The sequence below is a fragment of the Necator americanus genome, chromosome II (genome assembly GCF_031761385.1).
Source record: "Necator americanus strain Aroian chromosome II, whole genome shotgun sequence".
In the NCBI taxonomy this organism is placed as follows: domain Eukaryota; kingdom Metazoa; phylum Nematoda; class Chromadorea; order Rhabditida; family Ancylostomatidae; genus Necator; species Necator americanus.
In genome coordinates, this window is record NC_087372.1 from 26,034,981 (window position 1) to 26,045,616 (window position 10,636).

The following is a 10,636-nucleotide window of genomic DNA, read 5'->3' on the forward strand; positions in this document are numbered from 1 at the left end:
CAACAAAGACAGTCCTACGTTAACCGTTGGGCCTCATAGCTAATAGCAGAAGATAACGTCATACCTTAGGATCAGTTGACTGTCCTGCCACTGCTAGATACCTGTTGTGAGGTGACCAGCGCAATCAAATATCAGCCTTAAATAAGGCGCGAGTTCCCGCGTAATGGAGAGGCATTCCTCCTTGCGATTCATATTTGGACTCTTGGAGTGGATCCAAAAAGCCTCCAGAGCCTTGCACGCCGGAATGCTAGGTTCGTGCGCCAAAATCGTGATCTAAACTTCAAAATCTTCTCCGTTATGACGCCGCACCCTGTGACCACCCAATGCATAATTTCCTTTTGCCGTCCAGGTGTTCTTTGATTCGAATACATAGTTGTCTAGCTGTTTCTCCTATGTATTCGTCACCACACTACACACAGAAAATCATATAAACAACACATGAACTCATGCAATCACCATCATTGTTATCCGGGCATATTTTGCACTCCGGTGTCGTGAAAATACGATCATATAGGCGATTCCGAATGAGTATTTGCTTAAGGTTATTAGGGGGAACTCAACGAAGGCAACAGATTCTTCAAGTTTAGCTTTCCTCAGACACCGCCGAATGACAACGCTAACCTCATCGGAAGTAAATGGTATTAAAATGGGTACTTTCTCCATACCAGATTTGTTTCGGGTTTGTGCTCTTTTTGTGATAGGCCGCATAGGTGTGTAGCCGTTACTGACCGCAATTTTCCTACTAAGCTCGATAGATTCTCGTCTTTCTTCTCTTCCAGTGCAAACGGAGGTGGCCGTGCGAAATATATTTCGTACTACAGACCTTTTAACTTGTGTGGGATGGGCAGAAAGAAAGTGAACCAGGATATTCTTATTAGTGGGTTTGCGGTACCACTTTGTCCTGTGCGTTCTGTTTCAAATATGCACTTGGACGTTGAAGAAGGGTAACCATTCTCCTTTGGGCTTATCCCGAGTGAACTTTATATACTCCGACTGCTCATTTAAAATCTTGAAACAGTTGTCCATATCTGCTTGAGACGAACAGACAAGGAAACAGTCGTCGATATATCGGCAATAAAGCAAAGGTCGTGTTTCCCAAATTGGTGTCTCAATTCTAGCCATTAAAGCAATGGCGAGCGTTGGCACCAACCGTTGTCCCATGGCAAGGCCCCTGCGCAAAATAGTTGCCCGACCATCTAAAGACAGTGCATTTGAGACACTCCCTGAGAACAACCATCAACTGCCCCACGGAAAAGCCATACAGGTTTATTGAGCTCTAGTGTTCAGTTAAAAGCTTAAAAACTGCCTGCATAGCCGAGTCGTTGGAAACGTTCGTGTAAAACGCAGTAACATCGAAAGACTCTATTACGCATGAGTTATCAAAATGCGTGTTCTTTAGGTGGTCCAAAAACATATGGGTGTTCGTAAGGTGGGCTGGTACGAATTTCAACAGCTGCACCAACACTACGTTTAAGAACCAAGCGATCCTGTCTGAGGGACCTCCTACGCAGCTTATGATAGGTCTTACCTTGAACGTTGAAGGATCTTCTGAGGCAAGCTCACTATCAGAGTTCAGCTTGTGAGATTTTATTAGGAGGTACAAGACAGGACATGCAGGTAACTCTGTTTTAAGCCGGGTCGCAGTCGAGGGTGGTAATTGCGTTAATTTACTGGTACTCATCCATACCCTATTGAGTCTACGGTGTTGCGCTAGAAATTCTTCGACAGTGGAAGAGCGATAGAGGGAGCTGTCTTGGAGGTGACATAATGTGAGGGTTTCGTCTAGATGACGAGGAATGACTACAAATTCCCCATCCTTGTCACTGGTGGATAATCTGATAGTTTTAGACTTAACAAGCTCTCGAACTTCCCTAATGCCTAAGCGCTGTTCATGAGTGATGCTTAGGTGACACTTTCTCCGTCTGTAGCGATCTAAAACGTTGAATAGTTCATCTGCAAAAAGAGGGATACTAATATCCACCACTGCGTTAGGTTCCTGTTGTCTAAAGAAAGTACGTGGGAAGGGTATAGGCGGAAGTGCATTGGACTGCTGCTGGGCAGTCTCAGTGGTTTTTGATTTTGCTTTTTGACGGATACGATCTTGAAGTTCTTGTAGATTGCATGCGATTTTTCGCAGAACCGCAGTAGAAATAGGTTGGGATGGTGTGGAACTAGGTCCTAATTCCAGCGCTGATTGTATGTTCTTTGATATAGAAATGTCTCCAAGTATGGTGACTCGAGAGGTGGCAGACAAAGATTGCTCGTTAACAGTAGTTTCGCGATCGCTAAGATCAGAGCGGACTGTTTTTTGATACTTTTGTGCATTATCACTACGCGACCTACTAAGCGAACTGTCGAACTTTTTCCGTAAAGCGGACTTAGTCTTAGACCGGCTAGAATCACATATAGAAATCGACCCACCCACTATTCTCCTCCAAAGTTCATGCAAAAATCGTGAACATGAGAGTTCTTTCGACAAACATTTCTTGATATTGACGTATAATTCGTCTTGTTTGGCACGTAGTCATGTTCGAAGAAGACGCGCTTGTATGTCCACCAATTGTCTGTTGTTCTTTGGTACACCGCACAGAACGTGAAGTTGCTTTTGATCTATTAACTTTGGTACCACACGATGAGTCAGACAACGATGTAGAAAGTGGATGGATTGGCGAGATACTGTGATCTTCTGTCTCAATGATAGAGCCTCTCGCACAAGTCGATGGTATCTGGCTGGCACGTTGCAAAGAAGTCTCCATGTGCGACTTTCGATAAACCTTGGCATTTTGATGCTTCAATAATTTTTTCTTTAATAGAGCCGGACACGAGGTTGTTATAATCCTTTATTCGTGGCTAACGTTTCGGCAATATCGCCTTCTTCAGAGCCTGAAAGGGGTGAAATCGAACGTGATTAATCCGATCAACGCCTTATACGCCCAACAAAGACAGTCCTACGTTAACCGTTGGGCCTCATAGCTAATAGTAGAAGATAACGTCGTACCCTACGATCAGTTGACTGTCCTGCCACTGCTAGAAACCTGTTGTGAGGTGACTAGCGCAATCAAATATCAGCCTTAAATAAGGCGTGAGTTCCCGCGTAATGGAGAGGCATTCCTCCTTGCGATTCATATTTGGACTCTTGGAGTGGATCCAAAAAGCCTCCAGAGCCTTGCACGCCGGAATGCTAGGTTCGTGCGCCAAAATCGTGATCTAAACTTCAAAATCTTCTCCGTTATGATGCCGCACCCTGTGACCACCCAATGCATAATTTCCTTTTGCCGTCCAGGTGTCCTTTGATTCGAATACATAGTGGTCTAGCTGTTTCTTCTATGTATTCGTCACCACATTACACACAGAAAGTCATATAAACAATACATGAACTCATGCAATCACCTTCGTTGTTATCCGGGCATATTTTGCACTCCGGTGTCGTGCAAATACGATCATATAGGCGATTCCGAATGAGAATTTGCTTAAGGTTAATAGGGGAAGCTCCACGATGGCAACAGATTATGTGTATATTGTTTGAAGATAGTCTTTACTTTCTCAATCTAGGGGGTTTAGAATACGTTTGTTATATCATGCTCCTATAGGAAAATAACGGCATGTTTCAACAATGGTGGTTTTTGCGTTACAGTAATAAGCAGAAAAGGCCAGTTATGATGGCGAATTATGGTGCCATCATGCTGAGTAGAAATAGTGGAGTTATAATAGACAATACTAAGAATCCAAACTTGTGGTGAATTCCGACAAATGGAAATAATAAAAGTAAATGAGATGGAAATGTTAGTGTGAAGTATGGAAACGAAATAAAGTAAGAAAATTAGAGAATGAACTGGAAGAAGGATGACTATAATCAACATCACCTAGTAGGTATAAATGTAGTAAGATGGCAAGAAGTTTCTTACACGGGCTTAATGACATTCTAAGGAGAAAATCATAAGTTTTACAAGCCTACTGGAGGTTATGTCAAAGCTAAAATTGCCCCTAGAAGAAAGCTTGAAGGATTTCACCGACCTACACAGAAAGAGAGGCCATCCAAATTATTCAAGATGAACAGAAAAGTATGTCAAAATCACAGTTGAAAATTTCAAAAAGAAATCACAGTTGAAAAAGCCTTCTTTTCACCGTGAACACCAGATGGATAGTACAGTAATAAAGTCCGCCACTGACCTACTTGACTAAATCGGTGGGCTGATGTCATCGCCTGGAGCGATTACCCGCATCTTCACCGAGATGTGCCGTCCCCGAAGATAGCTCTATCCAACCTTCTCGATCTGCTAGAGCTTGCACAGTATCAATCCCTTTGTCGCTAATCTGCGAAACCTTACATCTCGCCTTAACTACCTATCAACGCCGACTATCCTCAAGTCCTCTTTCCCCACCTCAGTCCAGAACCTCTGGTTTCGGCCAGGAGGCGTGTTCAAAGGATTTTCTCTGCTTGAATTCATGAGAATCCTCGGGACTCGTTTAGCCGCTTTCGGTGGCGGTGCACGATGTTAATATCTTCCACGTGTCATCGGCCGGTATACCACATCAATTTCACGTAAAGATCTTCATTGTGGCAAACCTAGGCCAAACGTAGCCAAACGACCGTCTAAGCAGGTTCCTTTCTGTGCAATAAAGCCATCATCGTAGAATGTGGTGCTCGAGTCTCCGATCCGATCCGATCCGATTGCGTATAGGTAGAATCGCAGCCTGACTTCGTCGGTGATGGGGATCGACCACAAGCATTTCGTTAAAGAGCTAAATGCAGAAATGGCCTTAGCGTATCTTTGCTGAACATCTTTTTTTGTAGCCGTCGTTGTTCCTCGCATAAGCGGAGAGCCCAGGTAACAGTAATTCATCGACAAGTTCGATCGGCGTTAAACAAATTACCACCTCAAACGATGCTGTACATCTGGCTGGCGTTCGCACTGCAGCAGTTGTTCGCTGATTCACGTCATCAAGCAAGCGAACGAAATTCCCTGGTACTCCATCGGCGCAGAGCGCATTGAGAAGACTGCCTAAATGAGGAGAGTCGGAAGCAGCTTCAAAGTGTAGAAACGCTAATGTACATCTCACAGAGAGTAGATGCGTCAAGTATTCCGTCTCAAGAGTATGCGCGAAGGAATTTGATGTTTTCACCTATATTACCGATGAAAGATTGAGGAAAAATATAATTAGATAGATGGAGACGTGGTGTGACTTTAACGACAACCGTTGAACAAGGGGACGTGTACGAGTGAATTCCCTAGACAAAAAACTTAGCAGATAGACCGATGACTTTATTCTTAGATTTCTTTACGTACTTTGCAGAAGAAAAAAGATCCCCTTTATGTATCTAACAAGAGACGCTGGTGCTCCAGTCAAGCAAATGGTAGACTGCCGGAAGCTAAGGTGATACATGTGGTTCTAAAAAAGATTTTCAAGTAATTTGACCATAGACCGTACAATGCTTCGAAACGTTGCAGGATATTTTCCAGAAGTAATAAGAAGGATTCCATAAAATTCGATTTATTGGGCATTCTGGCGAATGATTTCCGAAGTATTCAAAGCAAGCCTCTATAGCATCGATACACCGCTTTCAATAGTTCTGTTATTGCTGCAAGTCATTTGGAAGTCCTCCTTTGGGACAAGGGCTGTATCAGCGTTGCTGCATTTCTCTTCACCGGGAAATCTTTCACCAAAAACGTTGTATGGGCGGGGTATTGTCTTGATGAAGGCGCTATAGTTCGATAATGTCCGGACGGACTCCGGCGACACTTTTCACCAACCAGCCGAGCGCATTGTCTTGTAGAAAATAACGTACAAATTCCCGGCAGATACAAATCCTTTTACAACAAGTCCCTTCGAAGAAAAACAAGGACAATCAGCGTGATTTTGATTTTTGAGACTGAACCAGGTTCCCAAAACTTATTACCACCACTTCCTCCTGTCCCCAGGGGTTAGCGCGCGTTTCAGTTCGTTGGAGAAACTGCATAAAATCACTATCACTACTTTCGCGACACACTCTGATTTTGTCTTGGATTTTTCCGCTTTTATAATGAAAACAAAGAATAGAGGATGAAGTGTTTGGCGTTAATCAATCCGCTTGGGATGCGCCCCCAAGTTCACTTCAATTCAGAATAGTTTGGGTTTAGAAACGTATAACCGGCCTATACAATGACTTGCGTAGGGTAGCCGATGTCAGTGTTTGCCTAATCAGTGTTTTTGGTACCAGACAAGTCTGGTACCAATTTATCGACCCCGCAGGGATTGAGAAATGGTTGGCGAGCACTAGGGCGGATTCGAAACTCCGATCGATCGATCGTACAGGAAGCGGAACCTCTATCCGCTACACTGCATCCGCCCTGTAAGATGAAAATATGCGAAATTAATTTCGAAACTGCGAGAGCTAATAAAAGGAAGACCCATTCGGACGAGTCGCAGGCGGGGAGGAACGCAATGGTTGCGCATTGCAACAGAAGCCGTCGTAAGAAACTGCGTTCCGGGGTCGTTCGTTTACACTGATGTAGGAAGAGATGAACGGAGTCACTCTCTTCTCCACAATCTACGACCCGTATAGGCATTACCTGCCTGAAACCCGTATCACCCCAGATTCGTTTGGGTGATGCTTTTAAGATGGATCTACACAGTTTGAATGGACAACAGGATCATGAAGTCTAATTTTACAGTTACGTAAAGGGAAAATGGTTAGATGTACGTGATGTTTGTAGAGCCGGGCAAACATATGATATACCGATATTTAAATAGAATCGCTCCGCGAAAGCTAACAAAGTTCTTACACCTATCAAAACATATGTATTACTCAACCGGTATTTCGTCATGAGGGGAATGTTTGTCGCTTCGTCTTCTACCTGAAATAGAGATTTTGAAACGCGCGCTAGGACATATATTCTGCCCATCAGTTGGCAAATTTCTCAATCACGGATTTTACAGAGTTATACATGGTTAGAGTGGACCAGACCAAGTGATTTCTTGGGACTCTCGATCTTTCATTTTCTTTAGCTCTTAGCTTAAGTATGATTTTCGACGTGGTCTGTCTCCTTTCCTTTGTTTTTTTTCTTTTGCAGAATAAGTCACTTAAATAAATGTTCGCTCACTGAAATATATAGTAGAGTCAAGACGATATGAAGCACGGTGCTGTTGCGTTCGAGGCGGCGAGGAGGAGCGTAGCAATAAGAATCGAGGAGGGACTCATTCTTGTAACAACGCTCACAGCAAAAACGCAAGGAACACCAGAAAAACCAATTTAGATGGCTGTTCGCTCCTACTAGTTTAACGAAATAAAATGAGAAGTGGGTTTCAGAGAGGTGTAATTATTTGGACCATAGGGTTACTTCCACTTCCATTTTATACTGGTTTCTGATCCAGCTGCTCTCTGTATTTGTGGAGGATGTTTCAAGTTGTCATATATGCAAACTAACGTGATAAACGTTACCTGCTATTGGGTGGAACACAACCTCGAAAACTTCTGCTCTTTCAATCACTTAGGTTAATCTTCAGTCCTCTTGAAGGCTGTTATTGAGAAATGAAGGGATTCTGTCACATATTTTGAAGAACTGTCATGATAAGAAAAAGGAGAACAGAGCTGACCCCCACCTTTATTGTCGCGATCTGTTTCAGATACATAACAAAATTGCGCTGAAGTGCTTTTTGAAATGAGGTCAACTACAAGGCAAAGTGGGAATAAATGTATTCAAATGAGAAAAGAATATGAATATGAATATGAATGTACACATAGTTTTAAATTACTCACTAGTTGAATAACGGTACAGTTGCAACTACAAAACTATATGATCTTTCCGTGGAATACTTATTTCTGAGGAATCTGTATGCTTTAGCTGCTATACTTACTTACTTACTTAGATTCTTAGATGGTCCGTCTTCACTGGACGTGCGGGCCCCAGCATCTCTTCCACTCGTTTCGTTCCCTCGCCGTTGCCATCCAAGATGTTCGCAAGTTTCGTTAGTGACGTTGACGTGGGCCTTGAACCGTATCCAGCGGAGTTCTCAGCTGGTCCATCCGTGTTGCGAACTCGTCACCCCATCTCGTTGGCGGTCTCCCTCGAGGGCGTTTAGCATCTCTTGGGATCCACTCTAGCGTTCTTTTAGTTCATCTATCGTCGATTCTTCTCATGATGTGACCGGCCCATCTATGTTTTACTTTCGATACATATTCCGCTGGGTCGCGAAGACGGAACATTAATCTTAAGTCGGAGCTGCGAAGACCGGCTAGATGTTGTGTGCGCCGCTTAAACTTCAGAAGACATTTCTCAAGGGCTCTGTAGGTAGTAAATAACTTCCTGACGTGGCAACGGTGTCTGCCCACGTCTCCGCTGCGTAACAGAGCGCTCGAAGAACTGTCGAGTCGAACAGATAGCACGAAGATCTTGGTCTCTCAGTTGGTCCGTAGCTTCCCTGACGGCTGCGAATGCTGCCCAAGCTGCTCTCATTCTTCTATTCAGTTTTTCCTTCAAGTCGTTTTCCATGTTCATAGAACGTCCGAGGTATACGTATGTTTCCACGATTTGAGAGCCTTCAAGTTGTACTCTTTCGTCCTCGCAGTAGGCGTTCTTCATGAACTGTGTCTTCTTTCTGTTTATTCGCAGTTCTATTCTCTTGCCTGCTTCGTTCAATTCGTTGAGCATCGTTTCTGCTTCATTGGTACTGCTCGAAAAGAAAACGATGTCGTCCGCGAAACGAAGGTTCGAGAGAAATCTTCCATCAACACGTGTGCCTCTTTCTTCTCAGGAAAGTGATTTCATCATCCACTGCAATGCAGCCGTGAACAGCTTCGGCGATATAGTATCGCCTCGTCGTACCCCCTTTCCAATGGGTATGGTGAGAGGGCGGTGGACAAGCTGTATCCTAGTCGTGCATCGTTCGTAGCAATTGGCTAATGTCTTCTCATACGAAGCGTCCACACCTTCATCGACCAGCGGTGACAGTATTGCATTTGTTTCTACGCTGTCGAAGGCTTTCTCATAGTCGACGAAGGCTAGAACAAGGGGCAGGCGGCATTCCCGGCAAACCTCTATGGCCCTCGACACGGTCTGGATGTGGTTCAAGCTGCTGAACCCCTTTCGGAATCCAGCTTGTTCTTGAGGCTGGGCTTCATCCAGCGTCCTAGATATGCGCGTGAGGATTATCTTGGTGAATACTTTGTATAACGCGCTCAGCAAGCATATCGGAGGTAGTTCCGATGGTCCTTTCGGTTACCTTTCTTATGGATAAGAACGGTTCGCGAGGTCTTCCACTGGTCTGGGATCCTTTCTTTCTGAAGATAGGATATCATGTGCGCTGCTAATATTACATGAAGCGGATGGCCACCAGCCCGAAGAAAATCTGCTGATATAAAATCAGGTCCGGGGGCTCTGCCAAGTTTCATGCTCTTGATAGCGACTCGTACTTCTTGACGAGAAGACTTGCGAGTCCCGTCTTCGCTCAGCAAGGCTGCTAGCGGAATATTATATTCGCGTAGATCCCTGTGGCACTTCTTTAGACTCGTTCTTCTTTGTGCTGCTTCCAGAATCTTCTTCTGTCTGTATATCGAAAGATCCTCCTGCAACGCTTTTCTGCAGCTAATTTTTGCTACTAACCCCTCAATGTGCGATGCATTCGGATCAAGCGTCAACACCCATCTTCTTTCAAAACAATTCCTTGGTGGTCTTCGAAATTCGATTCAAGTTTGTCGTGCGCGGCTTCGAGGCACGCTCAGCTCAGGCACGTAATCCTCTGAGCAGCATTTCGTAGTCCACATTTGGGTCCTCCTCGATGTGACAGCCACCTTGGGACAAGAAGTCCTCGAGTACGCAATCGTCGTAGACGATTTCTTTTCTCCATCGTTGCCGATAGCAGGTGTTCTTTCCCATCATGTGGCTAAGTCGTATTTTCGCACGAAGGAGACGGTGATCAGAACCAGTACAAAAGGATGGTACTACTGAGACGTCAAGTAGACACCACCTCCAGTTTGTGAGTATGTGGTCGATCTCCGCACGAGTCGCGCCATTGGGCGATTCCCATGTCCACCTACGATGATCTTTTTTCATGAAAAGAGAATTCCCATGAAAGAGGGGAACGGTGGACAACAGCCCGGCGAGACAATTGCCATTTTCATTCCGGTACCCTAGTCCAAATCTTCCAATCCTGTACTCCTCTCCTGTGGCCTTTCCTAGTTTTGCGTTGAAGTCTCCGACAACGAATTTGTAGAAGGACTTCTCGTTGCGGATTACCTCCTCCAGCTCCTCGTAAAACGCGTCCAATTTGGATTCATTAGCTGCGGATGTTCTTGAGTAGCAGTTGATGATACTGATGAGTTTTTGGCGCAAAGGGCGGAGGCGAATATTGGCCAGACGAGGTGACAGGATCTCGTGAGAGTCGAAAAGATGAGCGACACATGGGTGCACAACAAAACCAACACCTCCTACATTTCGCGACGGAACCTTCTCTCCATGAATGTCGAGTGTACCGTCATTCATCTGTCGCACGTCGTTCCTTTTGCACTCGGTCTCCTGCAGAGCAATTACGTGAAATTTGATACGCTCTGCAGCTCCGAGAAGGACATGCAGGTAGCGTCTGTGGACACTGTTCTCGCATTGTAAGTACACAGTTTGAGACAGTCTCCATGGCGAGTCGTGCGTGTGTCGCCTTGGTC

At 44.7% G+C, this 10,636-nt stretch overlaps 5 protein-coding genes across 5 annotated transcripts; all 5 read right to left on the bottom strand.

Annotated features, from left to right (window-relative positions):
• Nucleotides 1–915: 915 nt before the first annotated feature.
• Nucleotides 916–1,161, bottom strand: RB195_019494 (uncharacterized protein; the record flags this gene model as incomplete). Its single annotated transcript, XM_064187364.1, has 1 exon — nt 916–1,161. The coding sequence occupies one exon, from the start codon at nt 1,159–1,161 to the stop codon at nt 916–918; it is 246 nt and encodes an 81-aa protein (XP_064043245.1).
• A 3,392-nt stretch (nt 1,162–4,553) lies between these two features.
• Nucleotides 4,554–8,064, bottom strand: RB195_019495 (uncharacterized protein; the record flags this gene model as incomplete). Its single annotated transcript, XM_064187365.1, has 4 exons — nt 4,554–4,775; nt 4,876–5,003; nt 7,845–7,968; nt 8,026–8,064. 4 exons carry the CDS (start codon nt 8,062–8,064, stop codon nt 4,554–4,556), a joined length of 513 nt encoding a protein of 170 aa, XP_064043246.1.
• Nucleotides 8,065–8,255: 191 nt separating this feature from the next.
• Nucleotides 8,256–8,630, bottom strand: RB195_019496 (uncharacterized protein; the record flags this gene model as incomplete). Its single annotated transcript, XM_064187366.1, has 1 exon — nt 8,256–8,630. One exon carries the CDS (start codon nt 8,628–8,630, stop codon nt 8,256–8,258), a length of 375 nt encoding a protein of 124 aa, XP_064043247.1.
• Nucleotides 8,631–8,729: 99 nt separating this feature from the next.
• On the bottom strand, nt 8,730–9,370 carry RB195_019497 (uncharacterized protein; the record flags this gene model as incomplete). The annotated part of the gene is made up of 2 exons (XM_064187367.1): nt 8,730–9,142; nt 9,202–9,370. The coding sequence occupies 2 exons, from the start codon at nt 9,368–9,370 to the stop codon at nt 8,730–8,732; spliced, it is 582 nt and encodes a 193-aa protein (XP_064043248.1).
• Nucleotides 9,371–9,701: 331 nt separating this feature from the next.
• Nucleotides 9,702–10,460, bottom strand: RB195_019498 (uncharacterized protein; the record flags this gene model as incomplete). The annotated part of the gene is made up of 1 exon (XM_064187368.1): nt 9,702–10,460. The coding sequence occupies one exon, from the start codon at nt 10,458–10,460 to the stop codon at nt 9,702–9,704; it is 759 nt and encodes a 252-aa protein (XP_064043249.1).
• Between the last annotated feature and the right edge of the window lie 176 nt (nt 10,461–10,636).